The sequence below is a fragment of the Tachyglossus aculeatus genome, chromosome 7 (genome assembly GCF_015852505.1).
Source record: "Tachyglossus aculeatus isolate mTacAcu1 chromosome 7, mTacAcu1.pri, whole genome shotgun sequence".
In the NCBI taxonomy this organism is placed as follows: Eukaryota; Metazoa; Chordata; class Mammalia; order Monotremata; family Tachyglossidae; genus Tachyglossus; species Tachyglossus aculeatus.
In genome coordinates, this window is record NC_052072.1 from 20,248,148 (window position 1) to 20,273,080 (window position 24,933).

General features: G+C 47.1%; 1 protein-coding gene across 2 annotated transcripts in view; it reads left to right on the forward strand.

Moving 5' to 3' along the window:
- Positions 1–23,393, forward strand: part of CEPT1 (choline/ethanolamine phosphotransferase 1) — a 73,778-nt gene extending 50,385 nt beyond the window's left edge. Inside the window, exons 5-9 of one of the 2 annotated variants that reach the window (XM_038749007.1) lie at positions 7,444–7,528; positions 16,758–16,889; positions 18,164–18,322; positions 19,587–19,712; positions 23,113–23,393. In XM_038749007.1, the coding sequence (XP_038604935.1) occupies positions 7,444–7,528; positions 16,758–16,889; positions 18,164–18,322; positions 19,587–19,712; positions 23,113–23,232 (622 nt within the window). In that variant the 3' untranslated portion in view covers positions 23,233–23,393. The remainder of the gene's footprint in view (positions 1–7,443; positions 7,529–16,757; positions 16,890–18,163; positions 18,323–19,586; positions 19,713–23,112) is intronic. The other variant, XM_038749006.1, reaches the window with a different exon arrangement.
- The last annotated feature ends 1,540 nt before the right edge of the window (positions 23,394–24,933 follow it).

Consider the following 24,933-nt stretch of genomic DNA (forward strand, 5'->3'; position numbering starts at 1 on the left):
TCTCCATCCCTCACCAAAGGGCAATAAAAATCCAATCTGATTTGAAGCAGGTTTGGGTCATCTCTTCTGTGATGACCTGAAGAGAGAAGTGTTGGGTTTTGGGGTTTTTTTTCCATTTGTCTACCTTAAATTGGAAAGTGATGGTGGCATATAGGTACTAACATACTTATTTACCAACTGTCCCAAGAACCTTCAAGACCTTCAACCTTCCCACCCTTAAACGAAATCCTTTTTTTAATTTATTTTTTCTTTGGGAAGTTATTAAAATATATAGGTTGAAACACATTTCATTTTTTTGAAAAGAATATCAGGAAAGATACTGCATTTTTTTCTAAACAGCCTTCTAAGAAATCTACTGCTAATTCCATATTTTGTATTTCTATAGGCAAGCGCTTATTCTGTAGTTCCTTTTCCCCAACTTTCATTTATTCCTGGAATGCAAGGCAAATATTTCCTTCTCCTCCTTATCTTGGAGATATTTGTGGCGCTTTCCCTTTTTCCTCTCGCAGTGCTGCTTCATGTTTTTCCACTACCTTAAGCTGTTTCTTCAGTCTTTCAAATCATTTGATGACTCACTGCACACAAGCCCTTCCCTTGCAGCCTCTCATTTGGAGGTCAGAATTGTCCAGTGCGTTGACAGTTCAATTTGATGTATGGATACTAAGAATTCCTGGTAGTTCCTAGACTTCTGAGGAAGGTTGGTCAGTAGTATTTTCTCCCAAGTTTGAGGGCAAATGGTCGCATTACTCAATTAATCGTAGTTATTGAGCACTTACATGGTGCAGGGCACCGTACTAAGCACTTGGGAAAGAACAACACAACAATATAACTGACACATTCCCTGCTCACAACAAGCTTACAGTCTAGAGCGGGAGACAAACATTAATAGAAATAAATAAATTACCGATATTTACGTGAGTGCTGGGGAGGGGTGAATAAAGGAAGCAAATCAGGGTGACATAGAAGGAAGTGGAAAGAAGAGGAAATGAGGGTTAGTCAGGGAAGGTCTCTTGGAGAGGTGCCTTCCATAAGGTCCTGAAGGTGGGGAGAGTAATCATCTGTTGGATATTAAGAGGAAGGACGTCCTAGGCCAGAAGGAGGATATGGGTGAGAGTTCAGCAGCGAGATAGACTGGATCGAGGTACAGTGAGTAGGTTGGCGTTAGAGGAGCCAAGTATGAAGGCTGGATTGTAGTAAGAGAGAGCAGCTAGGTGAGTTAGGAGGTGGCAAGGTGAAGCCCTAAAGCCAATGTAAGGAATTTCTGTTGGATGCGGAAGAGGTTGGGCAACCACCGGAGGTTCTTGAGTGGGGAAATGTAGACAGAGATCCAAATTTCAGCTATCAAACATTCCTGGATGGTGAATGAGGACAAGGAGGGAGATCCTCTGTGAGACCACCAAGCTAGAACTCTGGACCCATGGGAAATCTGAAGCCCGTCTTGTCCCAGCCCTAGTTAAGGCCCCAAGTGGGATCAGCTCCACGCATGATTACTATGGTATTTAAGTGCTTACTCTGTGCTGGGCACTGTACTAAGCGCTGCGGTGGTTACAAGCAAATCAGGTTAGACACAGTCTCCGTCCCACCGGGGGCTCACGGTCTCAATCCCCATTTTACAGATGAGGTAACTGAGGTAAAGAGAAGTAAATTGACTCGCCCAAGGTCACATAGCAGACAAGCGGCAGAGTTGGGTTGATGGAGACCAGGTGTGTACCTGGCCCAAACTGGTTGGTGAACACGTACTCACTTTTCCGAGCCCTCCCACATATATGGGTTTGTGCCTAAGACCACTGGGAGATGTAATTTCATGCCCCCTGAGTTGGTGGGGTTTCCCGACCTGGGCAGGAATCAATCCATCCATCAGCGGTATTTATTGAGTGCTTCCTGTGACCTGGGCAGGAATCAATCCATCCATCAGCGGTATTTATTGAATGCTTCCTGTGTGCAGAGTACTGTACTAAGTGCTTGGGATAGTAGAGGATAACAGAGTTAGTAGTAGTGTTCCAGCTGCTCCCTGTGGGTATTGGGCGGCCTGAAATTGCCCAGGTGGGAGATGAGGAGCGGGGCGGGGGTGTGGCGAGGGGGACATCTAAGTGTTGGTCATCCTGGGCCAGACACCCGTGACCCCCAAGATCCAGGAGCCAAAGCCTCAGCCAGGCCAGTCCATACACCAGAGGGTTCCCTAGCAGTGGTTGAGGTCAGGCGTGCTCACACGCTGGGTCGGAAGGCACGGCAGTCAAATGAAACTCCAGGAGGTAACCGGCTTCCAGTCATCAGACTAGGGAGGCCGGTGGCCCTGGGCGGCCCGAGAAAAGAGATCTAGGTAGTGGGCTAGAGACCCAAGGGTTGTCCACTGAAAAGAAGTGGAGGATCAGGCAGTTCACAGTCATGGGAATGCAAGCCTACCTTGTGGAGAAACATTGCTCCGGATTCCAGTTGGCAACATGTGGTTTCCAAACATCAGGAATTTTTGCCATTTTTATGAGTTCCTGTAAAATCCATTATGTGCCCGCTTTAGTGTCCTTTTCATTGACAAGTGGGACACTGGCCCTGGATAGGGTAGAGGTCGTCACCTTGAGTTAAGGCCCAGGGCGGAGCCATACTTGACAGAGGAAGATGGCCATTCTTTCATCTGAGTCCTACACAGGACAACCTGATTACCTTGTATTTACCCCAGCGCTTAGAACAGTGCTTGGCACATAGTAAGCGCTTAACTAATGCCATAATTAGTATCTGGGGCTCTTTGCTGTGGTCCTGAGGTCCTTTACGGATCCTTCTCTCTGCTGCTCCCATTGACAGCTCTTGAAACCCTGGAGCCTTTGACACACAGAGAACCTTTCCTTGAACCTTTTGATCAGCAAAAGCCACCAAATTGATATTTTAGCAGTGTGGCCTAGTGGACAGAGCGTGGGCCTGGGAGTGAGAAGGACCTGGATTCTAATCCTGACTAATCTAATCCTGATCCTTGGGCCAGTCACTTCTCCACGCCTCAGGTCCCTCAAGCCCCTCGTCTGTAAAACGGAGATTGACTGCGAGTCCCATGTGGGACATGGTCTGTCTCCAACTTGATTAGCTTATACCTACCCCAGCGCTTAGTTCAGTGCCCATCACATAGAAAGCACTTAACGAAGACCATTAAAAAACCCCCCAAAAAGCAGTTCAGTGCTCTGCACAGAGTAATCACTAAATAAATGTGACTGATTTTGTTCCTCAGTCCCAAACGAAGCCTGCTGCTCAACTAAGAGGAAGAATTTCTGTGTGAGGTTGTGTAAAGCAAACCTAATTTTCCAGAGTAAAATCTGGATTAGGTTTCCGTCCTTCCCTTTCTTTTTCCCTCCCTCCCCGGTAAGAAAAGGAGAGGACAAGTAGAGGCAAGGCTTCATAAACATTTCAATAAAGCCTCAATAAAGTTTGGTCTGAGAGCTCCATCAGAGTGAGGTGAAAAGCACTGCGCACTGCTACATTCATGAGAGGATCTTTGGGCCTGCCTCACTGGTAGGGTGGATGGGGAAAGGGGGAAGAGGCAGGCCTAGGGAAACGGAGGCTTTGATCAACAGGACAGTAATGGTATTGAATTGCTCTTTTGTTTCTCACTTATTCATAAAGGGAAAAAAAAAGAGAGATCCAGGTTGCTGAAGTCTTCCATTCTTCCTTCTGCTCCTCTTCCCCAGGAATGCTGTTCCAGGCTCTAGTTATTCTCTTAAGCAATGTACACAGAGTTTCCTTGGTAGTGGTCTTTGGTAGGGTTTGAAGCTCAGCATCCAGAGAAAATTGCATGGGTTGGAGGATTTCCTTTGAAATTAGTTAAGCTGAAAAATGTCCCAGGAACTGCTGGTTAATAGTTATTTCTTCCCATCTATTCCCATAAAAATAGAGTGCTGAACTGTTAAATGCTGTGCACATAGTTAGTGCTCAATAAATACCATTGATTGGTTTATTAAATGCAAGTTGATATTGGCATGGATATTGTACATTTTCAAATTTCCATAAGCATAGACTTTCTGTAATCATCCCTACTCTGGGCCCAGCTGTGAAGGTGCTGTTTAAGCTTTCAGATGGTGTTGGGTTTTTTCCCTTTAACTAGAAAAAGCCAGAAGAAAATGGCCATTTTTCTATTGTATTCTCCACTCCTAGCCCTTCCTTTTTGAAAAGGCCGCTGCGTACAACTGGCGAAATAGAGCATGGGTCTGGGTTTTGATCCCAGCTACACCACTTATCCGCTCTATGACCTTGGGCAAATCACTTCACCGCTCTGTTCCTCAGTTCCTCCATCTGCAAAATGGAGATCCAGTACTTGTGCTCCATGCTACCTAGACTGTGAGCCCCATGTTGGACCTCAGTATCTTGTATTTACCCCAGCGCTTAGTGCAGTGCTTGAAGCATAGTAAGTGCTTAATACCCCTTTTTTTAAAATAAGGTGGTGCTCTTTCCTTCCCAGATAAATGGATGGAATTGATTAATTCATAAGTGAGATGCCCATGATGAGGTATCAGTGGAGAAAGTTAGGGATGTTAGATTGGGCATCCATAGCTGGGATGTGGGATGTACAGATGGGCAGCCATTGATCCAAGCCCTCGACCATCGACAGAGACAGGATCCTGGGTTGGATTGACTCAGTCTGGCCCATTGAAGGCAACACTTGGGTTCTTAAAACTTAGTGTTCATTTTTGCCACCAGCTGAGTTTCCTGGTTTTGCTTTTGAATTAGTCCCCCAACTTCCTTGTCAGTAACTTTAAGCTCCAGGTCAGCTTTTCAGGATAGTTTTTCTGCCCGATTGAATCCATTTTTCTCTACATTAGGGGGTCCAAGGTCATTGTGTTCCTTCATTCATTCAGTCGTATTTATTGAGCACTTACTGTGTACTAAGCACTTGGAAAGTACAGTTCAGCTATTAAGAGAGATAATCTCTGCCCCAGTGGATTTGGGAGGAGGGGGTGTGTGTGCAAAGGGGTCTGGGAAGGCCTCTTGGAAGAGGTGAGCCTCCAGTAGGGCTTTGAAGGGGGGAAAAGTGATTGTTAGCGATGTTTAGTGGATTGTTTAGGAGGGAGGGCGTTCCGGGACAGAAGTAGGACGTGGGCCAGGGTTCGACTGCGGGACAGTGCTTAGTACAGTGCTCAAGCACTTAGTGCAGTGCTCTGCACACAGTAAGCGCTCAATAAATACGATTGATTGATTGATTGATTGTTGACAGGCGAGATCAAGGCACAGCAAGAAGGTTGGCACCAGAGTAGCGGAGTGTACTGGCTGGCATGTAGAAGGAGAGAAGGGAGGTGAGCTAGGAAGGGGCAGGGTGATGGAGAGCTTTGAAATGAATAATGAGGAGTTTATGTTTGATATGGAAGTTGATAGGCAACCACGGGAGATTTTAGAGGAGGGGAGATTTTAGAGGAGGGGAGTGACATGCCCAGAATGTTTCTGTAAGAAGATAATCTGGGCAGCAGAGTGAAGTATGGGCTGAAGTGGGGAGAGACAGGAGGTTGGGAGGTCAGAAAACCAGTGACACGTTGGTTTGGGGAATCAGCTTTTTGGTTTGAGCAGGAGTGGGTGCCCGCGGAGGACTGTCGAAAGGCAAGGCAGGTTTCAGGTCAGCAGTTAGATTATCTAGGCCAGTAGCTGCTCTAGAAGTCGGGGCTTGCTTCCTCCAAGAGGCCACACGGTCAACTGTCAATCCATCAGTCTGTGAGAAGCAGTATGGTCTAGTGGAAAGAGAAGGGACCTCAGAGTCAGAGCCCACTGTTGGGTAGGGACCGTCTCTATATGTTGCTAACTTGTACTTCCCAAGCGCTTAGTACAGTGCTCTGCACACAGTAAGTGCTCAATAAATACGATTGAAAGAAAGAGAGCCCGCTGTTGGGTAGGGACCATCTCTATATGTTGCCAGCTTGTACTTCCCAAGTGCTTAGTACAGTGTTCTGCACCCAGTAAGCGCTCAATAAATACGATAAGAAAGAAAGAGAGAGAGAGAGAGAGAGAGAGAGAGAGAGAGAGTCAGAGCCCGCTGTTGGGTAGGGACCGTCTCTATTTGTTGCCAGCTTGTACTTCCCAAGTGCTTAGTACAGTGCTCTGCACACAGTAAGCGCTCAATAAATACGATAGAAAGTAAAAAAGAAAAGAGTCGGAGGACCTGGGTTCTAATTCTGGCTCTGCCCCTCGACTGCTTGACCTTGGGCAAGTCACTTCAGTTCTCTGGGCCTCGTCTGTAAAATGAGGATTAAAACCATGAGCCCCATGTCTGACACGGACTGTGTCCCACCTGATTAGCTTGTACCTACCCCAGCGCCTAGTACAGTGGCTGGCACATAGTAAGCACTTAAAAAAGATCATTAAAAAAAATTAAAAATCAGTCAATCAGTGGTATGTATTAAACACTCAATTGTGTGCAAAGCTCTGTCCAGAGCAAATGTGCAGAGTTGGTAGGCGTGATCCTTGCCCACAAGGATCCTTGCTGTCTACAGGAGCAGACAGATATTAAAATAGATGCGGGTGAAGGGAAATGGGAGAGTACTAATGCTGCCAATATCCTGAATGGCCTCAGCAGGTTGCTTTTCAAACATACTTTGCTCCGATTGCTTTCAATGCTAAGCACATTGCAGCTGGGGTGAACACTAATTTAGACTTTCACCTTTACTGGTCTTTTCTGCCTTATTCTTTTTCATTACGTTAGACCCCTTTTCTGACTTTGACTCTTCCTGCAAGATTTTGGCCAGATTGTTCTGTTCATAGCTACAGAACTTCGTGCAGGGCCACCAAAGCCCAAACCCTCGACTGCTTTAAGCGCAGACTCCCAGGAGGCCAAAAGCTTTTAATCCCTGGAGGAACTAGAAATAGTTGTGGGAATTACTTTCCCCATTCATATAATACAACATACTTAAAATGAGGATCATTAAGGAGGCAGAAGTTCACTTCCCTCAGGAGGTTGTTTTTCTTCATGTACTTTAGAATCAACATCATTAATTTTCCAAAATGCTTTTTTTTGGGACATTGGAAAACATCTGTTTCAAGTTTATGGGTGTGTACACACATACACACATAGCTATACAGCATATGTTTAACCATCACCTTGCTGTTCACACACAAAATTGAGTATTTTATTTTTTAATAGGTTTTTTTGTTTTGTTTTTTGGGAGGTTTTTTTGGTGGGAAACATTAAATCTTTTGTAGGGTTTACCACTTCTGTTTAATAAACCAAAACAAGTTAGCAAGCCCCTTTGGCAAGGGCGGGGGGGGATTTTAAGCGCTCTATGAAATTCTTGCAAATAAATTAGAAAGTTATGTGGATTTTACCTGGCTTTTTCATAACAAATTATTGACTCCTCCATTTTTTCCTCTAAAATTTTTGAGATTTCTCACATGTGCATGACAGAGGAGAGCTGCTAAGCTTGCTCACAATTGATTTGAAATTGTTTTGAGTAATTCTGCTTTTTTGGCTTTTTTGTACCTAATCAGAATTGATGTGACTGAAGTGCAAATCTTCATAATAATCATGCATTTGCTGGCAGTGATTGGAGGACCACCTTTTTGGCAATCTATGGTAATTTTGTTCACATTGTATATCCCACCTAATGCATGTTCTGTCGTCTGCTTGCGTGTTTTAATGGTGAGTGGGTCTCGTTTGGCAAGGAAAGGCTTCTGCAGCTGGGAGACAAAAATTGGGGGATTTTAGGGCACGGTGAATATCTCTTCAGGCAGTTGTCTCTGATGCATCCACCCCAAGGAGCCCAAACCAGAAGATCTCAGATAATCCACACGTTACGGTTATCGTAGCTTACACACGCGGAGACTTTCAGTGAGAGGGGCCTCCTGACTACACCAGAACATGTCTGGCATCGAAAATCTCCTGTCCCTTGGGCCTAACTGTTGGAATGAAATCCCCGGGTCCTCCGGCTTTGAACACCACAGATTTTGGGGAATCTGGTCTTAAATGCCCCGGGAATTTTCTGACTCCCAGCTGTTCTGCATCCACTGCTTCTCGGTCACTAGAACTCCCAGAGCAGCTCAGCTCCTCCTTGCCCCCAGGGCGAATGGATCTTCTGGTCTCCTCTCCAAAGAGCACCTAGTCGTTTGCTTGGATTCTGCCGAACTTGAAAAAATTTCAAAGCCCGAAACCGCGATGTGACCCGAAGTGATTCACTTTAAGGGGAAGCGCTGGTAGCGTACAAGAGTCCTCGTAACGGTGCCTCAGAAGACTTCGGGTTAAGGTAGTCCGAGAAGATTCTGAAACCTGCCCTCCGTGGACCCGCAAAACTGCCATGGAAAAGGCCCAGGGAGTGGTCAGTCTCACCCCGGAAGCAGTGTTGGGTTTTGGAAAGTTTGCCAAAGAGGGACACAGTGGTCAGCCCCGACCCCTACGTCAGGTTATGTTGATATTTGTATTAACACTTCGGCATGGATAGTTTTCCCAAGGCAGGGATTGTTTCCACCCAAGCCTAGAATTCCATGTCCCATTTCCCTCAGCTCCGCGGTGCCCCAGAGCTTGTTTGGGGGAAAAGAAATGGAGTCTGATGCAGATAGATGGAGATTTAGGGAAGCAACACGGCCTAGTGGATAGATCACAGGCCTGAGAATCAGAAAGACCTGGGTTGTAGGCCTGGCTCTGCCACTTGTGTGCTGTGTGATTTGGGGCAAGTCACTTCACTCTTCAGTTACCTCATCTGAAAAGTGGGAATTTAGCTTGTGAGCTCCATGTGGGACATGGACTGTGTCCAATCTGATTAACTTGTAACTGCCCTAGTGCTTAGCACAGTGCCTGGCACATAGTAAGTGCTTAACAAATACCATAGAAAAAAAGATCTGCACTTTTGGGGCCAGGCACCCACTAACCATTTGCCTTGATTGACTTATTGGTTACTGTGCTGAAATCGATAAGGTATGTGACTTGCTAGTTAATCAGTCATTCGTATTTATTGAGCACTTACTGTGTGCAGAGCACTGTACTGAGCTCTTGGGACAGTACACTATAACTGTACAACGGACGTATTCCCTGCCCACAATGAGCTTACAGTCTAGCAGGGGAGACAGATATTAATAGAAATAAATTATGAATATATGCTTAAGTGCTGTGGGGGTTGGTGGGAAGGATGAACAAAGGGAGCAAGGGAGAAGCAGCATGGCTTAGTGGAAGGAGCACGGGCTTGGGAATCAGAGGACGTGGGTTCAAATCCTGGCTCCACCACTTGTCAGCTGTGTGACCTTGGGCAAGCCACTTAACTTCTCTGGGCCTCAGTTACCTCATCTGTAAAATGGGGATTAAGACTGTGAGCCCCAAGTGGGACAACCTGGTTACCATGCATCTACCCCCAGCTTGGCACGTAGTAAGCACTTAAATGCCATTATTATCATAATCATTATTATTATTATTATTATTATTGTTACGTTGGCTAGTGAGGGGACCACTTCCTTCTTTTCACAGTTTTCCATGAGGAAAGATGTTTAATCTGCCTATCAAAGTTCATCAGGCTTGCCTCCCACAAACTGCTGTTTAGTGCCGGGACTTCTGGGTAGGATGGCAGGTGTCAATAGGGTAGAAAGAAAGTTGTTTTTCAGCCTCAGATTTTCAGTGTTTTTGTTTTCTTCATAAAACTAAGCAGTTCACATTTCTACCAAAATCTTGTCTGCCCACGTCTTCTACAAGGCGAGTGTGCTCTACCCCACCTCCTGAACGATACCAGTGGAAGCAGTTATATCTACTAGAGAGAGCACCAGCCTGGAAGTGAGGAGAAATGTCTGTCCCAGCTCTGCCCCGGCCTGCTGTGTAACCTTGGGCAAGTCACTTACCACTTCTGAGCCTCAGTTTCCTCATCTAGAAAATGGAGATAAAAATACTTGACTCTCCCTCATGGGGATGTTGTGAGGGTAAGATGCGAAGGCGCTTTTTGAGAAATAAGAGCACTCTACAAAAAACAAGGTAGAAGTAGTATCATTATTACTTCCCCCTCGAGGCCGACCATTTCAAAATTAAAATGTCCCCAAGTCAGTTTTTTTCAGGATTGATTTTTGCAAAATTCTCTATAATGAGTTAGGACCCATTACTCCTTGCAGGTCATCCAGAAGAATATAATTTACCATTTGGGGTGTTCTTGGTGGAACAGCTTAGCCCCCGACCTTTTAGGAGTCCCCCACATCTCAGTGACGTACCTGTAGGTCCCCAGGAGGAAGGGGGCAATGTTCACGCTGTTTGTGTTTTTTGATTATTTTTTTTATTGGTATAGTATTTTCTATCCTGAATTTTTATCTCAGTCATTCTAACAAAGGTGCAGTCCAAAAGGGCTCATGTGCAGGCAATGAAAACCATAAGATTTCATATTGGATGGGAAATGTCACCTTCTCGGGGGGTCGAGTCAGCAGATCTTTCATACTGAACTCCCAGAAAGTTGCTAACATCAGCTGGGGCCCAGCGTTGCTGCTCGTGGCATCCTCTGGTTAAAAAATCTTCAAGGTCCTGAGGGGTTAAACCCAGAGCGGGGATCAGGCCTGGATTGGGAGGAAAAATCCAGGCCAAGGCTGGAGCTGGTTTGTGTCCCGCCATTCCGGTCACCTGAGCCGCTAAGCACGTCCACCCGAGCTTTGTGTGTTTCCCATGGCTCCAGTTAAAATAATCGTTTGAGCATTTTAGGGGATTTCACCAAACTTTTTTTAAGGAAATATTGGACACGATCTAAAGGACGGGATGGAAATCTAAGAAAAAGCAGGGTTTGATTTGTTTGGGGGAAAGCCTAATGAGGTATCAGGTTCTAGGTGTGAGGGCTGGGTGAACCCCTTACTCCCCTTAGTTCTTGGCATCCCCTGTGTAGGACATGAATCAGAACTGATGTCTGAAATATTTTTCACAGGAGATATGTTTACACGGTATTCGATTCTAACACCAAAAGATACAGAATCGGAACATGGGCTGTACTTGTAGGTGGTAAGGAAATGAATGGAATCGGAATATAAATTCAGACATAAACTGGCTTTGTGCGATAAGCAAGGACTAAATTGAAATATTTATGCGGCGAGCAGTAGCGTGGCCGTATTGGAAAGAGCATGGGTATCGGAGTCAAGTGACCTGGGTTCTAATGCCGGCTCTGCATCTTGCCTCCTGTGTGAATGTAACTTCTTAATGCTTCAGCTTCGTAACTTGTGAAGTGGGAGTTAAATCCCCGTTCTCTCTCCCCATTAGACCATGAGCCCCGTGTGGGTCGGGACTATGACCGCCATGATTATTTTGAATCTACCTCAGCACTTAGCACAGTGCTTGGCCCCTAGTAAGCGCTTAACAAATGCAAATGCCACAGTTTTATGCTTAGTGATAGTATTTATGAAGTGTTTACTGTGTGCAGAGCACTATACTAAAACTGGGAGAGAATATACAGGTGGAAATTAGACAGGGTCATTGTCTCTAAGAGGGGACTCCCAATTTATTCTTCACTAAACTTGGGCACAGAGATCAACGGCGAGCCCTTCTAAGGCAAATGTCTTGGCTGTATTACATTCAGGCTCAGCAAAGGAAACACACGCCAGGAGGGAAGGTCTAATGTGGCCATTTTGTTGGGGGAAGGGGGTGTAATGTGTCAATCCATTGTAAAAACTGACCCAGGATTTGGACTTGATCAAATGCGGCCTTGCAGGTGTGGAAATGGAACCAAACCATGCTTAGAACGGTGCTTGGCACATAGTAAGCACTTAACAAATACCATCATCATAATAATAGATGGAGAGGATAGTTTGGAGAAAGTTGATACTGGAGACCCCAGCCAAGATCTGTTTCTTTACCTGCCAGTATGTCTCAAGATTAAAATCATTTCCTGCAGCGTGCTTCAGTGCAAGCTTCTTTGAGTATGAGGTGCTCATTTTTTTTGTTTTGAGAGCTGTTCTAATATATTTCCAGGGAACACAAGCTTTCTCCAGAAGTTGTTTAAAAGGGTTTGTGTACAGGTTGCTATAGAGCCCCTTGCGGAAAAGGGACTGTGTCCAACCTGATTAACTTGTATTCACCCCAGTGCTTAGTACAATGCCTGGCACATAATAAGTGCTTAACAAATACCACAATTATTATTCTTATCATTACATAAAGGCAATCAACAGAATGGTTTCCACTCTGCATTTAGAGTAGCAGAGTGTGCTGGATCATCTGCCCCAGTCTACAGAGTCTGTTGTATTGTACTCTCCCAAGTGTTTAGTTCAGTGTTGTGCACACTGCAAGCACTCAATAAATACCATTGATTGATTGTGCCTAGTGACCTGTATATTTTGGGCAAAAGATATACCTTTACACATGATCAGTTCTTTAACACTGCGATTACGAACGATCCCATTTTAATGTGTGCTCCTTGACCGGTGTCGCATGCTGGCACACAGCTGTTTTTTCCCGCATTTTTTTTTTTATGGTACTTGTTAAGCGCTTGCTATGTGCCAGGCATTGTACCAAGCTCTGGGTTAGATTCAAGATAATCAGGTTGGACACAGTCCACGTCCCAAGTGGGGTTCACAGTCTTAATCCCCATTTTACAGATGAGGCACGGAGCAGTTAAGTGACTAACCCAAGGTCACACAGCAGACAAATGGCGGAGCTGGCATTAGAACCCAAGTCCTCCGACTCACAGGGCTGGACTCTTTCCATTAGGCCATGCTGCTTCTCGAAATTGCATCACGTACTATCCAGAGAGGCACTGTTTTCCAGAAGAACTCTCCCTTAATCCCCAGCGTAAAAAAAAAACACATAGTATAGAAGTTGGAATATTTTTCGATGTACCAATTTATGGTCATTTGGAGTCCTTTGCAGCCTAACTAATAATAATAATAATAATAATAGCATTCATTAAGCGCTTACTGTGTGCAAAGCACTGTTCTAAGTGCTGGGGAGGTTACAAGGTGATCAGGTTGTCCCATGGGGGGCTCACAGTCTTCATCCCCATTTTACAGATGAGGGAACTGAGGCGCAGAGAAATGAAGTGACTTGCCCAAAGTCACACAGCTGGCAATTGGCAGAGCCAGGATTTGAACCCATGACCTCGAACTCCAAAGCCCGTGCTCTTTCCACTGAGCCATGCTAACTAAATGAAGATCAGGGTGTTTTTTTTTTCCATTTTCTGTTTGATTGCCTGTCTCCCTCTCTAGTCTGTGAGCTCCTTGTGGACAGAGGTCATGCTTACTGACTCTTTTGTATTGTATTTCCCCAAGCGCTTAGTGCAGTGCTTTGCACACAGTAAGCACTCAGTAATTACTACAGATTGATTTCAAAGACAGGAGTTTTGCCACGAATGAGTTAGCATATCAGCCGTGCAGCCTGGGAAAGGTACTTTACAAAAATTTAGTATTAGGTTTCCCGGATTGGTTACAGGAAACTCCTGATAATCCTTGCATCCCCTCCCAGCTTTTCTCTCCTCAAATTCCCATTATCCTCCTTCTCCCTCTGGAGGTGGAATTCCCATTGTTCTAGCCAGGTGGCTGCTCCAGGGACCCCTTCTTCCCACCCCCATTCCCCATTTTTGCCCGGAGTTGCAAGAAGAGGGAACTTTTAGGGGAAATGGTTGCTTGGAGCCCTTTTCTTGCTACGGGCCTTTGTCTTTCTCGACCATACTTATTGAGTGCTTATTGTATGCAGAGTACTAAACTAAGCGCTTGGGAGAGCACGCTATAACCAAGTTGGTATACACATTCCATGCCCACAATGAGCTCACAGTCTAGAGGGAGAGGCAAACATTAATGTAAATAACTAAATTACAGGTGTGGACCAAAGCGACGTGTGGCTGAGGGAGGGGTGAGTAAAGGGAGCCAATTAGGGCGATGCAGACGGGAGCGGGAGAAGAGGAAATATGAGGGCTTAGGGAAGGCGTCGAGGAGAAGATATGCCTTAAATAAGGCTTCGAAGGTGGGGAGAGTGATCATCCGCCAGATATGAAGAGGGAAGGCAGTCTAGGCCAGAGACAGGGTGTGGGCGAGAGTTGGGCGACGAGATAAGACGAGATCAAGGTACAGTGAGTAGGTTGGCATTAGAAGAGCTAAGTGAGCAGATTGCGTTGTAATAGAGCAGCGAGGTGAAGTCGGAAGGGGCAAGGTGATTTCTCAGTTGTGATATTTCATGAGTAGCTATTCATGGAGGACAGACAGACCACCCTAGGACCCGCATTATAAGGTAATTCTCTGGATTTGGTTCTGCAGTAATGACCACAGTTTGGTGGCATGTAATTGTCACGTTGGGGCTGGAAGGCCAGGAGAAACAAATACACAAGGATATTCTGTATAGAAAGGGAACTCTTTAAATGTGGATCCATTAGGGAAAAACTGAAAGTAAAAACAAGTAATCTTAATCAGGAGACGATTAAAAAAAACCCACTGCATTAGAGGTCCACAAAAAAACTGCGGGCCACAGAGCAAACAAAACAGAAACAGCAAACTTGTAAGGCTGTACGAAAAAGTAATAATAATAATAATGATGGCATTTGTTAAGCGCTTACTATGTGCCAAGCACTGTTCTAAGCGCTGGGAGGGATACAGGGTGATCAGGCTGTCCCACATGGGGCTCACAGTCATCATCCCCATTTTACAGATGAGGTAACTGAGGCTCTGAGAAGGTCAATGTCTTGCCCAAGGTCACACAGCAGACATGTGGTGGAGCCAGGGTTCGAACCCATGACCTCTGACTCCAAAGCCCGTGCTCTTTCCACTGAGCCACGAGAAGGGCTTTTCCAAGGCAAGTTGTCTTCCTTTAAAAAATAGAAAATTCACCTGAATACAGAGGTTAGGATAGCCAGTAAAGAAGGAGCGGGTCAGGTGCGAACAGGAAAATGGGGATGGAAACCAGGAAAAGTGGTTAGGAAATCCGTGAGACCAGTGTCCTGCCCGTCTATAAGCAGGATCCAGAAGTGATCATGACAGTTCTAGACTGTTGAGTGTCAATTCTGCTTCTGGAAAACTGGTAAAATTGGTTATTCATTCATTCAGTCAATCGTATTTATTGACGTTTGGGAATGGGGAGATCTTACCAAAAAACGAAACAAAAAAACCCCAACCCAGCCAGATGAATTCTGTAGGAGGAAGTTGTGCCTCCTTGGTTGGCTGGAGTTCTCTAAAGGGATCAGAAGGGCCGTGGGCCGGGAGGACTAGTGGGCAAGGTTCTGCCTTTAAAAGAACACCAACAACCAAGCGATCGGGGAACGTTTTGTCACGGATAGAAAACTGGCTCAAAGATGGAAACGCCAGCTTTTTGGAGGGAGAAAAATAAGTAGTTGGGATTCCCCCCACCGCAGGGCGTTAGGTCTGTTTTTGTTTAATATCTCTATAAATCCTCTGGAAGAGGGAGTGTGTTGTGACTCCTCTGAGTGTGGAGGTTTGTCTAAGGTGGTGCCGAGTGGCAGGCAGGTATATTCGACTGCAAGGAAGCGTCAGAGAGCAGGTCAAGAAGCGGGAGGGGAGACTACTCATGATGAGCAAGAGCAAAGGAATACATCTAGGGAGAACAATCCAAACGATCATTCCGTGGGGATGGAATGAACAATTCAGGAAAGAGAGCTCCGAGGCGATGGCGACCCTTCCTCCCAACCACTTGTCTAATGGACAGCAGCCGACAAACGCCAGGCAACATCGGGACAGAGAACAAAAACACCGTTCGGCCACTCTCCAGAAACATCCTCACCTGAAATAAAGTGGGCCATTAAGTCCACCGTGTGGTAGGAATAATAATAATACTCAGTAATGACGGTATTTGTTAAGCGCTTACTATGCGCCAAGCACTGTTCTAAGCGCTGGGGTAGATATAAGGTAATCAGGTTGTCCTACGTGGGGCTCACAGTCTTAATCCCCATTTTACAGACGAGGTAACTGAGGCCCAGAGAAGTTAGGTGACTTGCCCGAAGTCACACAGCTGATAAGTGGCAGAGGCAGGATTGGAACCCATGGCCTCTGACTCCCAAGCTGACAAAGGCCCCGAGAAAGGCCCAGAAGCAACATGTGGCCTAATGGGAAGATCCCAGGCCTAATCCTGGCTCCCTCATTTGTGACCTGGGCCAAGTCACTTCACTTTTCATTCATTCATTCATTATCGTATTTATTGAGCGCTTACTGTGTGCAGAGCACTGGACTAAGCGCTTGGGAAGTACAAGTTGGCAACATATAGAGACGGTTCCTACCCAACAACAGGCTCACAGGCACTTCTCTGGGCCTCAGTTACCTCATCTGTAAAATGGGAATTATGACCATGAGCCCCGCGTGCGACGTGGACCGTACCCAACCTGATTAGTTTGTATCTTCCCCAGCACTTAGAATAGTGTCGGGCACATAGTAAGCACTCAACAAATACCATCCAAAAGAAGATGGGGGAGGGACAGCTAAGATGATCAAGGAGATGAAGTTTTCTTATGGGGACAATTGAGAAGATTAAGGTGAAGACTGCGAGTGGACACGATTGAAGTTGAAAATCAGAAAGGAGATGGACGAGGCAAACGTGGAATAATTGTTCGCCAAATCCCCCAAACCCCAACCAAGCTGGATGATGGTAGGTGGGCAGCAGACCAGAGGAACCCCTTCTTCATCCAGTGGGAGGAAACCATATAGGAAGTGTTTCCTGCCAAAAGTACGAGTAGGTTCAAGAACCCATCTGGCTTATGAGGAACCCCGGATGGACCAAGTGATCGCCTTTCTGGCAACGACAAAAAAAAAAGAAGTCAGCTCCGCTTACTGAGATCGGAAATTGGAACTGGTGAAGTATTTGAGTTTATTTACATGCCACATGCTTGTGCATATTGTAATTTTCTTTTTTTCCCTCTCTCTCTCTACTACTCAAGATTCCAGTGCTGAATATTCAAATGAAAATTTTCCCAGCCCTTTGTACCGTAGCCGGCACCATATTCTCCTGTACCAATTACTTCCGGGTAATCTTCACAGGTGGTGTTGGCAAAAATGGATCAACCATAGCAGTAAGTGGATGTTCTCTTCTGGTTCCGGGTAGGTTGGAAGGTGGTCTTAGAAATCTGGTAAATTGAGACTGTTAAAGCTTTGAGGTCACTGTCCGGGGGGGTCGGGGGGGGGGGCACCTTTGCCTCACCTCTCTGGGTCTTAGGAGCTTTTGAAAGTGAGTTGTTTGGAATACATGTAGGTGAAGGAGGATCGATATCTTAGCTTTTAAAAAAAAAAGGTATTTAAGAGCTTCAGGTTAATTAGGTTGGATGTGGTCCATGTCCCACATGGGGCTCACTTTCTTTTAGACTGTGAGCCCACTGTTGGGTAGGGACTGTCTCTATGTGTTGCCAATTTGTACTTCCCAAGCGCTTAGTACAGTGCTCTGCACATAGTAAGCGCTCAATAAATACGATTGATTGATTGATTAACCCCCAGTTTGAGAAGCACCATGGCGTAGGGAATAGAGCACGGTCGTAGGAGTCAGAAGGTTGTGGGTTCTAGTCCAAAGCTCTGCCACTTGTCTGTTGTGTGGCCTTGGGCAAATCACTTCACTTCCAGCGCTTAGTAATAATAATAATAATAATGATGGTACTTGTTAAGCACTTACTTTGTGCCAAGCACTGTTCTAAGCGCTGGGGTAGATACTGGTAATCCGGTTGTCCCACGTGGGGCTCACAGTCTTAATCCCCATTTTCAGATGAGATAACTGGGGCACAGAGAAGTTAAGTCATTTGCCCCAAGTCACACAGCTGACAAGTGGCAGAGCCAGGATTAGAACCCATGACCTCTGACTCCCAAGCCCATGCTCTTTCCACTAAGCCATGATGCTTAGTACAGTGCCTAGCACATAGTAAGTGCTTGACAAATACCATAATTATTATTCACTGTGCCTCATCTGTAAAATGGGGAATGAAACTGTGAGCCCCATGTGGGACAGGGACCGTGCCCAACCCGATTTGCTTGTATCCACCCCAGTGCTTAGTACAGCACCCGACACACAATAAGCGCTTAACATATACCACAGTTATTATTAGCATTGCAGATGAGGTAAACTGAGGCACAGAGCAGTGAAGTGACTTGCTGAAGGTCACACAACAGGCAAATGGTGGAGGCAGGATTACAGAGGATGGTTGGTCCTCTGACACCCAGGCTTTTTCCACTAAACTGCTGGCTATGGCCCGAGAGGGGGTCCGATTCCGTGGGCAGACCAGAATTTTCCAGTGGGGTAGTGGAACAGCCAGCCCCGCCTCCCAAGCTTGTTAAATTAACCGGTCTCTTCCTTTCTCTTTAGGGAACAAGTGTCCTCTCCCCATTTCTCCATATTGGATCGGTGATCACGTTAGCTGCGATGATCTACAAGAAGTCAGCCGTTCAGCTCTTCGAAAAGCATCCTTGCCTGTATATCCTCACCTTTGGCTTTGTGTCGGCGAAAATCACTAATAAGCTAGTGGTAAGCACCTCAGGGAGGTGGCTGGGTTTTCTGTTGTACTGTAGCTGCAGCTTACGTCGGGGTTTCGCTGGTGGGGGCCCAGGGGTGTTAGGCCATTTCCAGAATGATGTTGTTGTCTCAGGTTGGGCATCAGTCCAACCGTTGGGGCTCTGCATTCGGCAGCCTTTCTCTCCCTCGTCTCCCTCTGTGTGGTACTGGAATTGGGTCTGCCTGGGAGTCAGAAGGCAGAAGCTTCCACCACTTGTCTGGTCTGTGACCTTAGTCAAGTCACTTCCCTTCTCTGGGCCTCAGTTACCTCATCTGTTATTGGGGATGGTGACTGTGAGCCCCACGTGGGACCTGGACTGCCTCCCACCTGATTATCTTATATCTACCCCAGCACTTAGAATAGTGCCTGGCGCATAGGAAGCTTTTAACAAATATCATTTTTTTAAAAAAGTCCTGGGTGAGGGCCCCACGTGGAGTTCCTAAAGATCTCCCACAAGGTGGGAAGTCCCTAGGGGCCCCCAGGTGGGAAAAGCCGCCTGGACTAGCCAGGCACGGATCCCCTGGAGCCCATCCGGTGGCCCCTGAGCGGAAGCAGTAATAATAGTGGTATTTGTTGAGCACTTACTCTACTGTAGTAATAATAATAATGATGGTATTTATGGAGCGCTTGCTGTGGGCAGAGCACTGTACTAAGCGCTTGGGAAGTTGGGAAGCAGCGTGGCTCAGCGGAAAGAGCCTGGGCTTTGAAGTCAGGGGTCATCGGTTCAAATCCCGGCTCTGCCACTTGTCGGCTGTGCGACTTCGAGCAAGTCACTTCACTTCTCTGGGCCTCAGTTACCTCCTCTGTAAAACGGGGATTAAGACGGTGAGCCCCACGTGGGACAACCTGGTCACCTTGTAAATTCCCCAGCGCTTTGCACATAGTAAGCGCTTAATAAATGCCATCATTATTATTATTATTATTATTAAGCGTTTACTGTTCTAAGCGCTGGGGTGGATACTAGCAAATCGGGTTGGACACAGTCCCTGTCCCACGTGGGGCTCGCAGTCTCAATCCCCATTTTACAGATAAGCTAGGCCCAGAGAAGTGAAATGAGTTGCCCAAGATCCCACAGCAGATAAGTGGCGGAGCTGGGATTAGAACCCATGACCTTCTGACTCCTAGGGCCGGGCTTTATCTACTAGGCCACTCTGCTGCCCTGGGGATGACCGGGATCCTCGGCCAGCCGGACGGGACCCGGGGGAACTCATCCATTGACCTCTTCTGCTCCCTCAGGTCGCTCACATGACCAAAAGTGAAATGTACCTGCACGACACAGCATTCCTGGGGCCCGCCCTGCTGTTCCTCGACCAGTACTTTAACAGCTTCATCGATGAGTACATTGTACTTTGGATCGCTATGGTGAGTGCCCCGGCTTGGTTCATTAATCATCACGGAGAACTTTCCCCCGTCCTCTTCTCCGGGCTCAATCAGCCTATGGTATTTATTGAGCGCTTACTGGGTGCAGAGCACTGCACTGAGCGCTTGGGAGAGGACAGTACGACGGACTTGGTTGGCACTTTTCCTTGCCCCCGACAAGCTTTCGGTCTAGAGCGAAAGACAGGCATTAAAATAAATTACGGGTGTGGATCTAAGTGCTGTAGGGCTAAGGGTGAGAAGCAGCGTGGGCTTTGGAAAGAGCACGGGCTTTGGAGTCAGAGGTCATCAATCAATCAATCAATTGTATTTATTGAGCGCTTTCTGTGTGCAGAGCACTGTACTAAGCGCTTGGGAAGTACAAGGTGGCAACATATAGAGACAGTCCCTACCCAACAGTGGGCTCACAGTCTAAAAGAACCCATTCTTGGTCATGGGTTTATGGGTCATGGGTTCAAATCCCGGCTCCGCCAACTGTCAGCTGTGTGACTTTGGCAAAGTCACTTCACTTCTCTGTGCCTCAGTTACCTCGTCTGTAAAATGGGGATTAAAACTGTGAGCCCCCCTTGGGACAACCTGATCACCTTGTAACCTCCCCAGGGCTTAGAACAGTGCTTTGCACGTAATAAGCGCTTAACAAATACCATCATTATTATTATTATTATATCCAGTACTTAAAAGGATACAGACCCGAAGACAAGAGTGTCGCAGAAGGGAGTGGGACTCAAAGAGGAATGAGGGCTTAACTGTACTTTCCAAGCGCTTAGTACAGTGCTCTGCACACAGTAAGCGCTCAATAAATACGATTGATGAATGAATGAATAGTTGGGGAAGGCCTCTTGGAGGAGATGTGATTTTAATAAGAATTTGAAAGGGGGGAGCGTGGCGGTCTGTCTTACGTGAAGCATCGTGGTCTAGTGGATTGAGTACAGCTCTGCAAATCGGAAGGCCATGGATTCTAATCCCAGCTCCTCCACTTGTCTGCTGTGTGACCTTGGGCAAGTCCCTTCACTTTCTGGGCCTCAGTTACCTCATTCATTCAATCATATTTATTGAGCGCTTACTGTATGCAGTGCACTGTACTAAGCGCTTGATCTGTAAAGTGGGGATGAGGACTGTGAGCCCCATGCAGGTCAGGGACTGGGTCCAACCCGATTTGCTTGTATAACAATAATGATGGCATTTAAGCAGCGTGGCTCAGTGGAAAGAGCCCGGGCTTTGGAGTCAGAGGTCATGGGTTCAAATCCCAGCTCCGCCACTTGTCAGCTGTGTGACTTTGGGCAAGTCACTTCACTTCTCTGGGCCTCAGTTCCCTCAACTGTAAAATGGGGATAAAGACCGTGAGCCCCCCGTGGGACAACCCGATCACCTTGGAACCTCCTCAGTGCTTAGAACAGTGCTTTGCACATATTAAGCGCTTAATAAATGCCATTATTCACCTTGTATCCTCCCCAGCGCTTAGAACAGTGCTTTGCACATAGTAAGCGCTTAACAAATGCCATTATTATTATTATTATTATTATTATTATTATTATTATGCGCTTACTATGTGTAAAGCACTGTTCTAAGCACTGGGGAGGTTACAAGGTGATCAGGTTGTCCCACGGCGGGCAGTGCTTAGTACAGTGCCTGGCACATATAACAGATACTATTATCATTATTAATATTATGTGAAGGGGGAGAGAGTCCCAGGCCAGTGGGAGGACGCGGGCAAGGAGTAGATGGTGAAAGAGATAAGATCATGGTATAGCGAGTAGGTTGGCTTTAGAGGAGCCAAGTGTGTGGGCTAGATTGGAGTTGAAAATCGGTGAAGTAAGATAGGAGGGGGTGAGTTGACTGAGTGCTCTGAAACTAAGGATAAGAAGTTTCTGGTTGACGCGGAGATGGATGGGCATCTGGAGGTACTTGAGCAGGGAAACATAATCCAGGCAGCAGAGTGACAGATTGACTTGAGTGGGCAGAGATGGGAGGCGGAGCGGTCAGCGAGGAAGCAGATCCACTGATCAAAGAAGGATACGGTAAGTGCTTGGATCAGCGTAGCAGCAGTTTGGAGACCAAAGGGCGGATTTTTGCGACGTCATGAAGGTAGAACCGACAGAGGCCAGGCCAGGAAGGGAAAAGTCGGCTATCAGCTCCTGACAGAGTCCTGCCGCTCACACGGGGTCAGTCCTGGAATTCACCTTCCTCGCCAGCCCAATTTGGCCCTGCTCAAGTGACCTCTTTTCAGAGGGAGACAGAAAGAGAACTTTCTTCCCCAGACCCTGCCATCGCCGGGGGGATTCTTGCCCCAGACGGAGGTCATTTCTGGTCAGGTAGATCGGAGGGAAAAGGGCTCGGGCCCCTTCCCAGGCAAGGATCAGAGGGCTGGTATGACACCTGAAGGATTAGGTGGGTGGGGCTAATGTTTCCATAGTGAGACTGAGCACCTACTCAGCCTTCCTGTTCCGCCATCGACCCCCGGCCCACGTCCTCCCCCGGGCCTGGAATGCCCTCCCTCTGCCCCTCCGCCAAGCTAGCTCTCTTCCTCCCTTCAAGGCCCTACTGAGAGCTCATCTCCTCCAGGAGGCCTTCCCAGACTGAGCCTCTTCCTTCCTCTCCCCCTCGTCCCCCTCTCCATCCCCCGCATCTTACCTCCTTCCCTTCCCCACAGCACCTGTATATATGTATATATGTTTGTACATATTGATTACTCTATTTTACTTGTACCTATCCTATTTATTTTATTTTGTTAGTATGTTTGGTTTTGTTCTCTGGCTCCCCCTTCTAGACTGTGAGCCCACTGTTGGGTAGGGACCGTCTATATATGTTGCCAATTTGGACTTCCCAAGCGCTTAGTACAGTGCTCTGCACACAGTAAGCGCTCAATAAATACGATTGATTGATTGAGACCAAACAGGGGCGACTGATTTTGAGCATTACTGGGGACAACCAGCCCACCTGGAGAGGGAGGGAGGAGCGGGGCCTTTGCCGTGCTGGAAGAGAGGCCAGTGGTCACATAACACTGACCATGGAAGGGCTAGAGCCTCAAGACGAGCGATCGTTGGGGCCGTGGCCAACTTGGGTGCGTGGGATATTGGCCTCCTGCTAGCCCCCTCATTCCTCACAGCTCCCACCTCCCACCCCAGCTCTGAGAGAGAGAGAGCACATGATTCTCTATGTGTGTGGTCATGCATGCGTACAACGCAGAGACTGTAAGCTCATTGCGGGTAGGGAGTGTGACGACCAACTTGGTTGTATCGTACTCACCCAAGCGCTTAGTACAGTGCTCCACACACAGTAAGCACTCAATAATACCGTTGACCGACGGCTTGAGCACAACGCTCCCCGGGACGCCGAAGGTGGGTGAGCCGAGTCGGCCTGACCCAAGTCTCTCTTTCCCTCGAAGATCTTCTCCTTATTCGATCTGATCCGCTACTGCGTCAGTGTCTGCAATCAGATCGCCTCCCACCTGCGCATCCACGTCTTCAGAATCAAGGTCCCCTCGGCCCACCCCAACCACCACTAGCCACCGGCCCGTCGGGATGGCACCGAGGAAGCGGATGTTTCCGTCCGGAAAGAAAACGGACACACTGAGGAGAGTGGGTGGAGAAGAACCAATATAATTTATAATAATCAATGTTGTATGACATTTAATTCTTCGTTCTCGGTAACAGCCCCGACCCGACCTCTCGGGGAAGGGCGGGGGAGGGGGGGGGGGTGGGGTGGGGGTGGGGTCCCAAGCCCGGTCCGGTCGGACATTCACCTGGTCCTCCCGGGACCGGCCCAGGAAAGCATGCAGGAATAATGCCTTGCCTTTGTAATTAATCCTCTCCGATCCAGAATAAACCGTTTACGGAAAGCAGATCTAGAGGTATGGAGATTTCTAACGTAGAACATTTACAAACCTCCGGACGGGTTGCTTTAGAGTTTTAACGAAAACAGCCTCTTTTAAGTCAACAAGCCGGGTCGCATCTTAAGAAGGAACTCAGTGTGGGACCCAAGGTGCAGCAGCCCCGGATCTGGCCAGCCGTGATGGTCGGCCGGCCGGCCAGCTGCCGAAGGGAGAGACCCTTTCGGGGCCCGGGATCACCTTTCAAGCATGCAATACTGCCTGGTTTCTCTGTCGATTACTTTTATTTTTTTAAATAAAATATATCATCAAAAAGCAAATTTATTTCTCGATTTTATTTAGTGGAGAGACAGGCTACGTTTTAACGTTCCCTTTGTTTTGTATGAAACTCAAACACGATTTCTTTCTGCTCTTTAATAAATAAGGAAACTCTAACGAGCTGCATTACCTTTATGTGTTGTCTGCCGTTCCGTTTCTCCGGGGTGAGCGCTGGCCCTGGGTGGAGAGATGATATCAATCAGTCAGTCGTATTTATTGAGCGCTTACTGTGTGCAGAGCACTGTACTGAACGCTTGGGAAGTACAAGTTGGCAACATATAGAGACAGTCCCTACGCAACAGTGGGCTCACAGTCTAAAAGGGGGATATGAGACTTTTTGAAATGTTAGGAGCCGGGGTTTTGCGTTTCCCACCCCGGGAAGATCCTGATCTCACTCGAATCCCACCAGGAAGTGATTGAGCCTAAGTGGGGGGGCGCGATGCCTATTTCGTCGGATAATTAGACGCCACCCCATTCTTGTACATTTTCCCTTTCCCTACCCGCCCCGAGGACCGTGATTAAGGGGGTGGGATGACTGAGGAAGCTGTGAGCTTGTTGTGGGCAGGAATGTGTCTCTGGTTTGTTGTTATATTGTACTTTCCCAAGCGCTTAGTACAGTGCTTTGGACACAGTAAGCGCCCAATAAATACAGTTGAATGAATGAATATCCTCCCGTAGTCTAGGATGTGAGGACTGCGAATTCCAGAATGCCATAGGACCTGTAGTGTGTGTGCTGCTTTCTTTCATTCAATCGTATTTATTGAGGACTTACCATGTGCAAAGCGTTGTATTAAGTGCTTGGGCAAGTATAATATAACAACAGACAGACACATTCCTGCCCACAAAGAGCTCACAGTCCAGAAGGGGAGACAGACATGAATATGAACAGATAAATAAGTAAATTACAGATACGTATGTGCTGTGGGGAGGGGAGGGAGGATGAATGAAGGAGCAAGTAAGAGTGGCGCAGAAGGGGGTGAGAGAAGAGGAGAGGAGGGTTATGCTCCAGCCCTTCTATGGAAATTCAGGCATTTAAAGTAAACCAGAACCCTGGGCATT